The sequence below is a fragment of the Mastigoproctus giganteus genome, chromosome 11, assembly GCF_048544385.1.
Source record: "Mastigoproctus giganteus isolate SK-2022 chromosome 11, ASM4854438v1, whole genome shotgun sequence".
Taxonomy (NCBI): domain Eukaryota; kingdom Metazoa; phylum Arthropoda; class Arachnida; order Uropygi; family Thelyphonidae; genus Mastigoproctus; species Mastigoproctus giganteus.
Window position 1 is genome coordinate 57,900,910 of NC_143585.1, and position 16,596 is coordinate 57,917,505.

General features: G+C 40.2%; 1 protein-coding gene across 2 annotated transcripts in view; it reads right to left on the reverse strand.

The window, feature by feature from the left end:
• Paics (PAICS bifunctional enzyme) overlaps positions 1 to 16,596 on the reverse strand; it is a 152,154-nt gene that overhangs the window by 39,035 nt on the left and 96,523 nt on the right. For both annotated transcript variants that reach the window (XM_090385099.1, XM_090385100.1), the window contains exon 5: positions 515 to 684. In XM_090385099.1, coding sequence (XP_090241225.1) covers positions 515 to 684 — 170 coding nt within the window. The remainder of the gene's footprint in view (positions 1 to 514; positions 685 to 16,596) is intronic.

The window sequence follows — 16,596 nt, forward strand, 5'->3', positions numbered from 1 at the left end:
GGTACCCAAATCCTGCAGCAACATTTTGGTAAACACTTCACGAGTATGGTACAGAAGTTTTTAACCTCTGAAGGTTACATTACATTTAAAGGTTACATAAATGAGCCCGAAGTGTGATGCAATACATACACTATGCCAAGCATGTTGGGTTTTTTGGCAAAAATATTACACTACAATTCTGTTTAACAAATTACCTACTTTTTTTTCAAAGCAGAGAGTTCCAGAGTAGAGACCTAATAAGTTTAAGACTTTATATAAAAGAGGTGATTAAAACACAGGCACACTTTTGTCCCAATCAGCACAGGGTTTACAGTGGGAAAAATGTTTTATCGTAACATGTACAAAAAAAAAAAAAAACAAGATTAGTTTTGGCCAATTCAAGATAGAAATTATATAATATTCTTGCGTCACAATTGATTAGGACTTAAATTTGATCAACTTTCCTAACACCTTCATAAATAAAAGAAAATGGACTGTGATATTCTTTACAAAAAATCTTAGTCATTCAAATTACCTTGACCTGCTCAGCAACCCATATAAAATTTCTCTTGACTTCTTCTAATTCTTTTTGTGTAACTTCTTGGAGATTACGATATACCTGTTTATCAACCATGAGCCTTTTGTCACCTGAAGGCCAGAGTCGCCATGAATCATTATCTATAACATCTGCTAAAACTATTTCTCCTAGGTATTAAAAAGAATGAAAAAAGAATTTTAATGCTCAATAAGAAGTTTACCACTACACATTTTAGATAAATAACTTCATATTTAATACTTTCCTGAATTTTTAACAATCAAATTACAGAAAAACTTCAAAAATCCAGCACTTTTTGGATATTTCTCCAAGTGTATCAGACTTATTACTGTTCTAGGTTTAGGCCCAAATGGATGTCAGATGAACTATTGAGACTCGAGACAGAGAAGAAAAATGTATGGAATGCATATAAATTACCAGGCGACACAGAAGCCTATGGAAGACAAGTCAAAAAGGAGATTAGGCATGCAAAGGCAGATAACGAGATATCTTTAGCAAAGCATGCTAAGAAAATCATCAAGGACGTCTTTACTTATATAAACTAAAAGGAAGGGGATGTATCAGATTGGTCCTCTTGATATTGATGGTTTGACTGTTGATGATCCTGCTCAGATAGCTGACAAATTGAATGAGTATTCTGCATCTCCATTCACACATGAGTTATTAAGGGAGAAAAATGCCAGAAGTTTATCAAATTATAACAGGGTGCTTAATGATTGTGTAATAACTGAGAGTAAAGTGGAGGAGAAATTGTTGAAGTTAAACATAAGAAAGACATCTGGGGTCAATGTTATATTAAAGGAGGCAGCAAAGGAATTAAGAAAACCTTAGCCATACTTATGAGAGCATTCTTGATATCAGGGGAAGTCCCCAAGGACTGGAGATGTGCAAATGTATCCCCATTTCACAAAGTGGGGGATCTAAGGGTGATGAGTAATTACAGACCTGTTAGTTTAACTTCTGTTCCGGGTAAAAAAAATAACGAAGTCGCTGATTAAAGAAGCATTGCAAGATCGTCTAGACAAGACTGTAGTAATAATTCAGACACGGCATGGGTTTGTTAAGGGAAAGTCTTGTCTGACAAATTTGATTGGATAATATGATGTGGTTACAAAGGAACTGGATTAAAAAAATAACTTTGATATCATATATTTGGATTAGTAGTAGTAGCAGTGGCATTTGATGCAAGAAAGCAAATGTATGAGCTTATGCAGCATCAACCAAAAAAAAAAAAAAAAAAAAAAAACCACCATTCCCTCCAAATGCCTGTCCAGTTCCTCCTTAAATTTATTCAACCTATCAACTTCCACAACGACAGATGGAAGATTTCAGGAAAGTCTTTGACACTGTTACACATGGAAGATTATTTATACTCTTAAACCTATGATGCCTTGAGTTTAACTTATACATTATCATGAACACCTTTTAGCATCTCTCATATTGTGTGATTATCTTCACAACTGGATCGTCATGTCTGCAATACCAGGGCACCTGCCCACCCACCAATGAAAGGTGAACAAGCCTTGAAACGGTGCCGTCTCGGTGGTGTCCACCTAGAATAAGTAACAACAGTCTTCTCTTTTAGTGAAGCGTTACTTATTCAAGGTAGTTCAATAGATAGTGAAAGGCTTAAATTTTGCAAATTACAGTGTCTGGGGACTAGGCACCTACAAGGTGATCTGATTGAGGTGTATAAAGCTTGAATGGTTTCAGCATGCTCAGTGCTGATGGGATTCTTCCTCTTGCTCAGAATAATCACCTGAGATGGAATAAATTCAAAATGAGGAAAGGCAGATGTGCAGAAGTTTGCCTTTAGCCAGCGGGTAGTTGGTTGGTAGAACAGACTTCCATCCTTTGTTGTGGAAGTTGATAGCCTAAATAAATTTAAAGCTGAGCTGGACAGGTATTTGGAACAAACAGAGGGGTGAAATAGGAGCAGTTTTTTTTTTTTTTTTGGCTGATGCTGCATAAGCTTGCTTTCTTGCATCATATGCCTCTACTAATGCTAATACATAGCAACTCATTGTGAAGGAGGAGCACAATATGAGATACAGATAAAATGATGCCTTTTACACTACAAACCTAGTTTTTTGCCTTTAAGAGTGATCTATGGTGTATTTATGCCAATATTATATGGAATATTACTGTACAAATTGGAACAGTATAGTATTAAGTGTAAGTTGCTACAATGCATAAAAGGGTGGTTGAGTGGCAGAAGACAGACAGTGGTAATCTATGGATGCTGCTTTTCGTAAACTAATATTATTAGTGGAGTCCCCCAGGGTTCGGTGTTGGGCCCATTGTTGCTTTCGGTATTTATCAATGATATTGATGAAGGTATATCAGGCTTAGTGTCAAAGTTTGCAGATGATAGAAAGGCTGGCAGGGTCGTTACTGACAGTAATGGCAGTGTGCTATTTCAACAGGATCTATAAAATTTGGGCAGATGGGCTGAGAAGTGGCAACTGAAGTATAACATTGACAAATACAAAGTACTGCATATGGGTAGAAGTAACCCCAGAAGAACGTACCAACTGTGTGGTACATTCCTACTAGGTAGGTATCCCATGTTGGTAGAAAATGAAAGACCTGGAAGTGATTGTGCAGTCAGATAAAGTTTTCTGAGCAATTCAGACTGGCTTAGCAGGTCATGGGGTATTTGGTCAATGATATACAGGAATTTTGCTAGCAGGGGAAAGGAGGTGATTATCCCTTTATATAAGAATGATATACAGGAATTTTCCTAGTAGGGAAAAGGAGATGATTATCCCATTATATAAGGCAATGGTCAGACCACACCATGAGTACTGTGTACAGGTCTGGCAGCCTCATTTTAGGAAGGATGCACAGTTGCTTGAGCATGTACAGAGAAGGGCAACAAGATTGGTGAGGGAAATGAAGGGATCCCTTACCAAGAGAGGCTTAAGTTCTACAAATTGCAGTGGCTGGAGACTAGGCACCTGCAAGGTGATCTGATTGAGGTGTATAAGGCCTTGAATGGGTTGAGCACGCTGAATTCTGATGGGATTCTTCCACGTGTTCGGATTACAAACCTAAGGGGCGCATAAATTCAAATTGACAGTTGCAGAATAGATGTGTGGAAATTTGCCTTTAGCCAGCGGGCGGTTAATTGCTAGAACAAAACTTTCATCTGTCATTGTGAAAGTTGATAGCTTAAATAAATTCAAGGAGGAACTGAACAAACTTTTAGAGGGAATGGTTGTGTGAAATTGTTTTTTTGGCTGATGCTACATAAGCTCATATGCTTGCTTTCTGCATCACATTAGCAAGGACACATGATGCAAGAAAGCAAGCTTATATGGCATCATATATAAAAAAAAAAAAAACACACACGCCCCTTCTCATTTCACTAATCCACCCACTCCAAATGTTTGTTTAGTTCTGCCTTGAATCTGTTTAAGCTATCCACTTCTACATGCCTCTATTACTACTACTATACAGGGTGTCTTAAAAATATTGGTACAAACGTTTAGGGGAGGTAGGTAACATCTAAAGGAATGTGAATCGCATAGGAACCCATAACCGGAAACGTCACGGGAAAGTAGTAGCAGAGGCACAAGAAGCAGAAATGACACAAGACAGTAATTAGTGGCAAACATTTATTTCACATAATATTAACAATGGAGTACGAGATGGATGCATTTCATGATGTTACAATAGATGCTCGAAGGTTCCACCATGAGATGCGATGCATGCGTGACACCGACGCAGCATGGATTGGCAGACACAGTCTAACACACCTGGAGTTTCTTTGACAGTAGCAGCAGTGCAGACGAGTCTCACCACGAGATCCATTTCCGTCTCCACAGGCGATTCATACATGATAGACTTGAGGGCCCCCCACAGAAAGAAATCAAGGCTCGATAAATCAGGTGAGCGTGGGGGCCAGGCAACGGGTCCACCACAGCCAATCCATCGACGCCCAAAACGCCTGTTCAAATGATCACGAACACACCTTCCATAATGGGAAGGCACCCCGTCATGTTGAAACCAAATGTTGCATCTCACATTTGCTGGAACATCATCAAGTAACTCTGGTAGAAGTTGTTCAAGAAATATCCGATATTTAGCGGAGTTCATGCAGGATGGTAACAGGCATGGGTCGACTAAGCAGTCACTGACCATACCTGCCCACACATTTATTGCGAAGCAATATTGTGCCACATGGGGCACACACCGTGTGGGCCCTCTGCTAATCCATACACTAGGTGCATGTCTGCCAGCTCACAGTTCGTATATCGATGCATGCTCTTCGTGCAGAGACTACTCCTTGAATGAGTAAACAAGAAATTTTCTCTCTAGCGAACTGATGAACAGTGCAGTGTACTTACTTACGGTGACGTTTCCAGTTATGGGTTCCTATGCGATTCACATTCCTTTAGATGTTACCTACCTCCCCTAAACTTTTGTACCAATATTTTTGAGACACCCTGTATAAGAACAAGGCTGCTGATGCCGTATTTATGCATTACATTCCATTAATAATTTCCGAAACATCAACTTTCTGATTTACGTAGTTCCTAACTGTGTGTCATTTTTATAATGTATCTGTGAAATATGAATCATTCATTTTGTGAGATATTCAATTCCTAGTTTACAGTACTTAATAGTATAATACTCTTGTATTTAGTGTTTGAGGCTATCAAACAACTACAATATCCATGCCAGTGGTACCATTCAAACCTGAGACAGTTATTTCTTAGGAAAGTACATTCTCCACTTCAGCAGTTTGGCTTAATGCTGGCAATAATCACTCTGAGGATTATAGAGATCAGAGCTACTACATTATCCAATAAAAATAACAAATTATCCCTGAATACTTAGGCTATCAAGCATTCGGGTATAACTTGAATTCAAGTAAACATAACAGGAATTATATTATCAGGCATATTCATTTGGGATTTACTTAAAGGTATAACCACCATCAAGTGTAAAGGGATGGGTTTTTACTTTTGTAAAAGGTGACTACTTTTCAGCGAGTTTTTAAATTCACCCCCCCCCAAAAGGACAGAATTCATTTGATACCTGAATGCAGTCACCCTTCTCGCTAGTGGATAAACCTGCCGCTTGGCAAGTATATAAGTACGCTGCATCACTGCATTCACATAGACAGTAATTCGATGTTAGTATGGATAAACATCAGGAGTTAACCAACTCTGAAAGAGGGATGATAGTGGGTGCCCGAAGCATGGGTCACTCTATCGCAGAAGCGGTACAGAAATTGCACCATCCCTGTTCAACAGTGTATCGGGAATACGCCACTTCCGGAATAACATCCGATTGTGGGCAGAGAAAGGTGGTGGATGAACACTTATCGATATCTGTCTTGCATTGTTTTCTGCCAACCAGAGAGTGACAGTGGTACAAATCATCACGGACTTCAACAAGGGAGGTGCCAGAAATGTCTCCCACCCAAGACCATCTGGCAATCATTAGCCACAATAGGTTAGGAGAGCTGCCAACCCACCAGAGTCCCATTGCTAACACCACGACACAGGACTCTATGCATCAACTGGGGGGAAAGAACATCAGCACTGGACCTTGGATGATTGGAGACTGGTCTCCTGGTCCGATGATTCCAGTTTCCAGGTTATTTCAAGTGGAAGGGAGGGTGCATATCTGGTGGAAACCGCATGAAGCTATGCACCCGTCATGTCATTCTTTTATCAATGCCCGTCGTTCTTTTACCAAAACTAGCATTCATTCCCTTTTACCTAGATAGTATGAATCAGAGCTGTAATACTCAATATGTTCTACGTTGATAATAATATGTTCTACGTTGTTAATTTACTAATATTCCCTTTTACCATAATTCCTATTTCACTTTATCATTCAGTGCCCAGTCATTCATTCAGTCTTTCACACTCTCAATCATTTTTCTTTCATTCTGTATTGCATCCCCTTGCTGAAGCTTACTAAGATTTTTCAGCTGACCTATTTCCCTGGCTGCCTGTATGTCTTCTTCCCCTACATGTTTACTTAATTGGTGTGGGGCCTGGTCCCCCACTAGTGGTAAGTTGGGGGAGGGTTAACCCTAGTCAATCTGGTTTAGTCAGATTTGGATGTCTGTCAGGGAGCTGAATACAGCTACCCTACCAGTTTAAAATGTCATCATATGGGCATGGTGAGAGACATGGGCACTTTAGCTACGGATTACTGTTTTGCTGTGGGGGCTGTAAGGCTATTTCTTTGGATTTTAAATGCTTTCTTGTGAAACCTTTATAATTATTTTTTTCTATTACAAATAAGTGTTCTTTTACCTTGGGTAGGGACTAATTTCTGCCATTAATTGGGTTCTTGGTATGTCATAAATTATACATTTGTAAAGAATGTGTGCCCAGTCTTCACTCTCATCAAAAGTACAGTTTGGTTCAGTCAGTCAGTCTTAAGAAGGTTAGTTTCACCTTTAGGGAGCCATGACCTATCAGTATAAATGTTGTGAATAGTCCTGGGGCATACGACTTTGGTGGCTTTGGGCTAACCATTGCCACCTGTGGCAGAATCTGTTTGGTAACCAGAACTCTAGTTTCCTGCTCCCAATTTGTTTGGCATAGGTTATGGAGCTTCGCAGCATTTTCTTTCTTTCAGCCATAGTGTTGGCTATGTCAAGGGATATCACCAGAAATTCTGTGGGTATGCTGTTTTAAGTCTATAATACAAGATTCTTTTGGCTACTTCGGTAAAGTGGGAAAGCTCCAGCCAGCACCTGCAATGCAGGTATGCTTACTGTGCAACATACTCTGGTAATAGTGAGAAGTATTGTCCTTTGTATTGCTTTTAATTTATTCCTGTTTCTTACTATGGCTGGGCAGGTGAATCATGCACTGGCTCCATAGGTTATAACAGGTAGGAACACTGCATGGTATACGATTACCAGGGTCCTTTTGAGCCCCCAGTCTGCTCGACTGATCCTGGGAATCATGCCTGCATAATTTCTCATTTTCTTTGCCAAGTAAGCCAAATGGGGGTAAAAAGTTAATTTTGAGTCAAAGACAACCATTTTTTTTTAAAATAACATTAAAATTAACACAACTACCATTTTTATAGTAGTTGTGTTAATTGTAATTTGTGGATTTTAACTTGTTTAAATTACCTTTTAGAAGTATTTCTTCGGTTTTGACAGGACATATTTGAGCATGTGCATTTGTGCCCATTCCTGCAGCTGCAAGAGGGTTGCATTTTGATCTTTACAACCACTTGCATGTTACCTTTTACAAGAATCAAGTCATCTGCAAAGGCTAGGTTTCTACGGGGCCCAGATCCAAGGCCAGAAATTCATCTAGAACAATGTTCCAGAAGAAATGGCCAAGGATTGAGCCCTGCGAACAACCTTTATTGGCTATGTCAAGGGATATCACCAGAAATTCTGTGGGTATGCTGTTTTAAGTCTATAATACAAGATTCTTTTGGCTACTTCGGTAAAGTGGGAAAGCTCCAGCCAGCACCTGCAATGCAGGTATGCTTACTGTGCAACATACTCTGGTAATAGTGAGAAGTATTGTCCTTTGTATTGCTTTTAATTTATTCCTGTTTCTTACTATGGCTGGGCAGGTGAATCATGCACTGGCTCCATAGGTTATAACAGGTAGGAACACTGCATGGTATACGATTACCAGGGTCCTTTTGAGCCCCCAGTCTGCTCGACTGATCCTGGGAATCATGCCTGCATAATTTCTCATTTTCTTTGCCAAGTAAGCCAAATGGGGGTAAAAAGTTAATTTTGAGTCAAAGACAACCATTTTTTTTTAAAATAACATTAAAATTAACACAACTACCATTTTTATAGTAGTTGTGTTAATTGTAATTTGTGGATTTTAACTTGTTTAAATTACCTTTTAGAAGTATTTCTTCGGTTTTGACAGGACATATTTGAGCATGTGCATTTGTGCCCATTCCTGCAGCTGCAAGAGGGTTGCATTTTGATCTTTACAACCACTTGCATGTTACCTTTTACAAGAATCAAGTCATCTGCAAAGGCTAGGTTTCTACGGGGCCCAGATCCAAGGCCAGAAATTCATCTAGAACAATGTTCCAGAAGAAATGGCCAAGGATTGAGCCCTGCGAACAACCTTTATTCACAGGGCATTCAATTCCTGGAATCTTGTGCATACTGAGACACTTGTGTCTTTAAGGTAGCCAATTACAGGGGCAGTTGTCTGGCAGTCTCCTAAGGACATTAGGCCACCAGAGTAAGTCAAATGCCCCAGCAAGTCTATAGAAATTGCCAACATATACTTATCCTCTGTATTTCTAACTTTTGTTAGTAGGTGGCAAATGGAATCTTCCACAGAGTTGCCCTGCTTAAAAGCATACTGAGTGTTAGAAGGTAATCCTGCTTCTGTGTAGTATTGAGATAATCTGTTATATATTAATCTTTTATATATTTTCCCTAGTACAGGGAGTAGGGCTTATTTAGGAATGATTTAGGTTCAGTAACCGGCCTCCGTAGCCGAGTGGGCAGGAGCGGGAGTGCAGTAGCACACGCTCTTTGAATAGACCGGGGTTCAAGCCCCTGACTGCTGAATACGGTCGATCTGCCAACCCGCACTGGACCAGCGTGGCAGATTACGGTCCATTTCCCTCAGCATGAATTGTTGAGGAGGCTTCCATCCTGCAGTGGGTTGATAATGGCTGCACTTTACTTTTTTTTTTTTTTTTTTTTAGGTTCAGTAGGAGGTTTCTCAGGGCTTTAAGAATTAATATTAATTAAAACAACAATTTTCCATATTTTTGGGAATATTCCCTATCATACAATTGTTATATACGTCTATTAATTTGTTAAGTGCTATTTCTGCAAGTTTTTTTGATTATTTCAGCCTCTAAGAGGTCAAACTAGCCATTTACTGTTCTTGGTTTTAGATAGTGCTGTTTATAATTCTTCTACAGTAAACAGAGGTTCTACAATGGATAAAAGGATGGTTAAGTGGGAGAAGACAGAGGGTAGTAATCAATGGGTGCTGCTCTTCATGGACTAATGTTATTAGTGGAGTCCCACAGGGTTCGGTGTTAGGTCCACTGTTGTTTTGTATATTTATCAATGATATTGATGAAGGTATATCAGGCTTAATGTCAAAGTTTGCAGATGATACAAAGGTTGGCAGGGTTGTTAATGACAGTAATGGCAGTGTGCTACTGCAACAGGATCTAGATAATTTGGGCAGATGGGCTAAGAAGTGGCAACTGAAGTTTAACCTTGACAAATGCAAAGTACTGCATATGGGTAGAAGTAACCCCAGAGAAACGTACCGTGTGGTACTACACTTAAGGTGGTAGAAAATGAAAAAGACCTAGTAATTGTGCAGGCAGATATGAAGTTTTCTGAGCAATGCAGACAGGTTGCCAGGGCAGGTCATGGGGTTTTGTCAATGATATACAGAAATTTTGCTAGCAGGGAAAAAGGAGGTGATTATCCCGCTGTATAAGGCAATGGTCAGGCCACGCCTTGAGTACTGTGTACAGGTCTGGAGGCCTCATTTTAGGAAGGATGTAGATTTACTTGAGCGTGTACAGAGAAGGGCAACAAGATTGGTGAGGGGAATGAAGGGATCCTCTTACCAAGAGAGGCTTAAGTTCTGCAAATTGCAGTGGCTGGAGACTAGGCACCTGTGGGTGATCTGACTGAGGTGTATAAGGCCTTGAATGGGTTGAGCATGCTGAATTCTGATGGGATCCTTCCACTTGTTCAGATTACAAACCTAAGGGGGCATAAATTCAAATTAAGAAAAGACAGATGTAGAATAGATGTGCGGAAATTTGCCTTTAGCCAGCGGGTGGTTAATTGCTGGAACAAACTTCCACTGTCATTGTGGAAGTTAATAGGTTGAATAAATTTAAGGAGGAACTGGACAGGCATTTGGAGGGAATGGTGTGATTTTTTTTTTTTTTGGCTGATGCTGCATAAGCTCATACACTTGCTTTCTTGCATCACATGCCACTACTACTACGTTGGCATTGTTATAATCAGTATTTTCTTTCATTATGTCAATCTGGGCAGGGGAATAGTCCCCAGCCTGAGTCTGGATAATACTGTCTAAGATGTTGTTCACAGGTTCTGCCCAACACAAGGTTGGGGTTCCATCTGTTTTGACAGTTGTTTCCATAACATCTCTTGGCAGTTTGTTGGTCACTATTCTGTGGGAACTACTAGAAACAACTCCCCAAGGGTCACTGTTTCCAGTAGTTCCCAACAACTGCCTCCAGGATTCTTTTTTTCTTATCTCTAATGAGGGCTGTATACTGATTCCTGAGAGTTCTATATGATTCTCTCAGTGCATCCACCGCATTTTATGGCCAAGACGTTCTGGCTCTTTGAAAGTGTCTCCTTGCCTGGTCACCCTTCTCCTGAGTATAGTCAGTTCAGGGCACCACCATGGGACAACCTGCTTGCTCGGTTTCTTCCACTGGATAGACAGGTTTGCTGTTTTTACTAAAATGTCTGTCATGGTAAGTGCTTGCTCATCCAGACTACATTTGTTTTAGATCTAGCCAGCTCATCTTCCTGTTTTTGCAGCTTAGCTGCTGTAAGTTCTGTGAAGATCTGCCAGAATGCCATTTTTTATATTAAACCTTTTAATATCTAATAGAGATTTTTGGCCTGTTTGTAGCTGCCTGTTATGTTTGAAGGTAACAGCTCTATGATCTGATGTGGTCCAGGCTTGCTGGACACACCAGTCTATAATTTTATAGGCTATTGAATTGGTGGCAAAAGTAACATCAATGTCACTCTCCCACAGGGTGAAAGTTAGGTTATTTGGTTGGTTTAGCACTTAAAAAGTAGAGGTGGCTATATAATCTGTTAATATCTGGCTATTGTGTGGGCCTGCTGTCTTTACACAGCTATGTTGTAAGGCTGGGCAGTCGACATCAGTACACACTATATTTACAGCATCATAGTGTGTGCTGTTGTCAACACAACTGCTGTAAAAAATCTATAGCAGCATTTCCCAAACTGGGAAATGGGCCCATAGACCAGTCCCAGGGAGTCTGCGAAATGTTCAGAAGGCATCAAGTAGTATGTGTTTTATTTTCTTAAAAAATATACTGATAGAATCACAATGAAATTCGTTACGTAACATTATTTTCTATATGATTAGCACGCGCACACACACGTGTTCAAAGAAAGCGCATCAGTGAAAGTGCATAGATTAACGGTAACCACTGGCAGAGGTGAAAGTGATTCTTGCACTGCTTCTATTGGAATGAGCAGCAGCCTGGAAAACAGAATGTACGGTATTTCACAGAGTTCTGGGAGTCATTACAGTACAAGTAAACACATGGCTTGTGTTAGGGTACCTAAGAATAGGAACAGGTGCATGTATACTTGCATGTACACCAATGCTAGGAGTTCGGTAATTAAATTTGATGAATTTGAAGTATTGCTCAAAACATCAAAGGCAGATATTGTTGGGATATCAGAGACGTGGTGTCACACAGATATAAGGGATGCAGAAATGCAATTTGGGGAGTACAACGTCTACAGAAAGGATAGACAGGATAGGAAGGGGGAGGGGTTATGCTATTAGTTAAGAAACACATAAAAACCAAGGAAGTGAAGCCAGTCGACATCGCCGGACAGTGCAGTGTTGAGTCAGTTTGGTGTGTCATAAGCACTGGGAGATCAAAATTGAGAGTAGGAGTGTGCTATAGGCCTAATGACTCTGATGAGTATAATAAGGAACTGTACAGGGAAATAGAGTGGGTCAGTAAATCAGAGAGTCTTATAATGGGAGATTTTAATTTCCCAGGTATTGACTGGAATTTGTGGGTTGGTCACTCACACACTAGCAACGATTTTGTGGATTTATTGGATGATTGTTTTCTACATCAGCATGCTTGGGAGGCAACTAGAGGGAGTAATACTCTTGATCTGATTATCAGTAGTAATTCTTCATGCATTAAGAATCTGCAGATAAAGGAACCACTAGGTGGCAGTGATCACAGTGTGCTGAAGTGGGATTTACTCAAAGAGGTAACTACCATCAGGGGTAAAGGGAAGGGTTTTTGCTTTCGTAAAGGCGGCTACGGTGGTCTGAGACAGTATTTAAATTCTATACAATAGGACCAACTGATGATGTTACCAACAGCAAATTCAAAATGGGAAGCATTCGAAGAATTAATCTTGGAAGCTACTAGGTTTATGACAGATATAAGCTGGTCTGTAACGAAGTCACAAGGGAGATTAGGCAGGCAAAGGCAGATTACGAGAAATCCTTGGCAAAGGATGCAAAGAAAAACAACAAAGAGTTCTTTACCTATGTAAATTCTAGAAGGAAAGGGATGAATCAGATTGGTCAACTGGATATTGATGATCCTGCTCAGGTGACTAACAAACTAAATGAGTATTTTGCATCTACATTCACCCATGAGGAATTATTCAGGGAGGGGAATGCCAGAGGCGAGTTAAACTCTGGCAGTGAGCTAGACAATTTTGTAATATCTGAGAGGAAAGTGGAGGAGAAATTGTTGAAGATAAACATAAAAAAGGCACCCGGAGTGGATCTATCCAGTTATATTAAAGACGGCCACAGCGGAAGTAAGCAAATCCTTAGCCATACTTATGAGAGCTTCTTTGGACTCAGGGGAAGTGCAAATATGATGGACCCATGGACTGGAGATGTGCAAATGTGACTCCAATTCACAAAGGAGGATCAAAGGGTGACACAAATAATTACAGACCTGTTAGTTTGACTTCTGTTCCGGGAAAATTAATGGAAGCACTGATTAAAGAAGCACTGCAAGATCATCTAGAAAAGACTTCAGTTATAGCTCGGACACAGCATCGTTTTGTTAAGGGTTTTTTTTTTTTTTTTTTTTTTTTTTTTAGGAGCATTAGCAACTAAGGCCATATTGCTCCGGGGACATGCGGTGGTCATTCCCTGACCTTTCCGCATCCTCCGTATTTGGTGGTCACGGGCTCGAACCGCTGTCTAATCAAGAAGCGTGTGCTACTCCTGCCCACTTGGCTAAGGAGGCGCCGTTTTGTTAAGGGAAAGTCTTCCCAAACCAATTTGATTGGATACTATGATGTGGTCACAAAGGAACTGGATGCAGGGAATAACTTTGATATCATATATTTGGATCTTAGAAAGGCTTCTGATACTGTTGCACATGGAAGACTGCTGAACAAATTGGAGCAGTGTGGCACTGGAGGCAAATTGCTGTTATTGATAAAGGGATGGTTCAGTGGGAGAAGACAGATAGTGGTAATCAATGGACACTGCTCATCGTGGACTAATGTTATTAGTAGAGTCCCTCAGGGTTCAGTGTTGGGTCCATTGTTGTTTTCTGTATTTATAAATGATATTGATGATAGTATATCAAGTTTAATGTCCAAGTTTACAGACTATAAGAAGGTTGGCAGGGTTGTTAAGAACATTAATGACAGTACACTGCTGCAACAGGATCTAGAAAAGTTGAACAGATGGGCTGAGAGGTGGCAAATGAAGTTTAACATTGGCAAATGTAAAGTACTACAGAGTGATCTATCAACTCTGTGGTACTACACTGACAGTGGTAGAGAACAAAAAGGACCTGGGGGTAATTGTGCAGGCAGATATGAAGTTTTCTGAGCAGTGCAGACGGTCTGCAAGAGTAGATCATAGTGTCTTGTCAATGATATACAGGAATTTTTCTAGCAGAGATAAGGAGGTGATTATCCCCTTGTATAACGCAACGGTCAGGCCACACCTTGAGTACTGTATATAGGTCTGGTGGCCTCATTTTAAGAAGGATGCAGAGCTGTTGGAATGAGTACAGAGAATGGCAACAAGATTAGTGAAAAGAACAAAGGGTTGCTCTTACAAAGAAAGGCTTAAATTTTGCAAATTACAATGTCTGGAGACTAGGTACCTGCGATGTGATCTGATTGAGGTGTATAAAGCCTTGAATGGTTTGAGCATGCTGAATGCTGATGGGATTCTTCCTCTTGCTCAGAATAATCACCTGAGAAGGCATAAATTCAAATTGAGAAAAGACAGATGTAGGATAGATGTGTGGAAGTTTGCCTTTAGCCAGAGGGTAGTTGGTTGGTGGAACAAACTTCCATCCCTCGTTGTGGATGTTGATAGCCCAAATAAATTTAAGGCTGAGCTGGACAGGTATTTGGAACGAATAGAGGGGTGAAATGGGAGCAGGGTTTTTTTCTGTTTTTTTTTTTTTTTGCTGATGCTGCATAAGCTTGCTTTCTTGCATCATATGCTTCTACTAATGCATCGCCCTCTAAAATTGTAATTGTCGTCCAAATAACGTAAGTATGTGGCAATATTTCTTACAGATTGCATCAAATACGATCGTCACGCGTAGGTGAAGATGTAATATTGCAACAGCTGTTGCAGTCATTCCTTGCTTGTGTTAGGATGGCGAGTTATGTGCAGCTGACGCCACGAAAAAAAGAGTGCTATCTGTAGCTTTACGTGTGGAAGGATGTTCTTCCCGTCATATTGCTTAGTGTCTTGTAATCAGTCGACAGCGAGTAGATTTCTTTCCAAACTCAAGAATACTGGTTCTTGCTGATAGGAAAAAAGGAAACGGACACAAACAAGTCTATACGCCAAAACATTTTGAAGCACTTATGCCTTAAAATCCATAAGGAGGCCTCATTTCAAGAAGGATGTAGAGCTGCTGGAACGAGTACAGAGAAGGGCAACAAGATTAGTGAATGGAACAAAGGGGTGCTCTTACGAAGAAAGGCTTAAGTTTTGCAAATTACAGTGTCTGGAGACTAGGCACCAGCGAGGTGATCTGATAGAGGTGTATAAAGCCTTGAATGGTTTAAGCATGATCAATGCTGATGGGATTCTTCCTCTAGCTCAGAAAAATCACCTGAGAGGGCATAAATTCAAATTGAGGAAAGACAGATGTAGGATAGACGTGTGGAAATTTGCCTTTAGCCAGCGGGTGGTTGGTTGGTGGAACAGACTTCCATCCCTTGTGGTGGAGGTTGATAGCCTAAATAAGTTTAAGGCTCAGCTGGACAGGTATTTTGAACGAACAGAGGGGTGAAGTGGAAGTGGGTTTTTTTTTTTTTTTTTTTTTTTTGGCTGATGCTGCATAAGCTTGCTTTCTTGGATCAAATGCCTCTACTAATGCTAATGCTAATAAAGCTTCTTCGTCTGAGCTGAAAAGAGAATGGGAAGTGATAGCAGGAGTGATAGCAAGTGCAGTAACAGTCAGAAGATGCCTCTTCAAAATTGGACTTTTAGCCCGTCATTCTAAGAAGAAGCCCCTCCTCACACAAAAAATGAAAAAGGCCAGATTAATTTGGTGTAAGGAGCATGTCAAATGGACCCCCAAGCAGTGGAAGTCAGTTATTTTCTCAGATGAGAAGAAATTCAACCTGCATGGCTCTGATGGAAGACAAATGATTCGTTGTAGAAGTGGTGAACAATACCATTCAGACTGTATGGTGTCTACAGTGAAATTCCCTACCAGCGAAATGATATGGGGATGCATTTTGTATCGCAGAGTAGGTCACCTGCAGTTTATAAAAGGTTCCATAAATACCAAAGGATACTTGGCTATATATGAAGGCAAATTGCTGCCAACTATTTCAACCTGCCAAGTAACTGCATCTTTCAGGACTCTATTCCTTATCATCAGGCGAAAAAGCGTTATTACTTTAGCTTCATTTCTGCATTAGAGTTTCGACAGTAATGTGTTTACATTTGTTACAAGTGGAAAAAATGGTTGGAAGAACAGTCCATTAAAACTCTTAGCTGGCCAGGAAACAGCCTGGACCTGAATCCTATAGAGAACTGTTGGCATCGTGTGGAATCTGCAGTTGCCAGAAAAAAACTAAAGACATTTTGTGAACTTCAGCAAGCCATAATTTGTGCCTGGAACTATGAACTATCAGTTGATTATCTTCAGAAATTGATGTTGTCAATGCCTCGACAGTGTGCTGCTGCTGCTGTCATCTGGGCCAGAGCCACCTCTGATGACAGTGGTTTAATTAATATTAGTTTGCACTTGGTGAATTTTTCCTTTTGTTTTCCATTTAAAATGATAAACTGAAGGCTTCTGATAATATTTCAGCCATAATT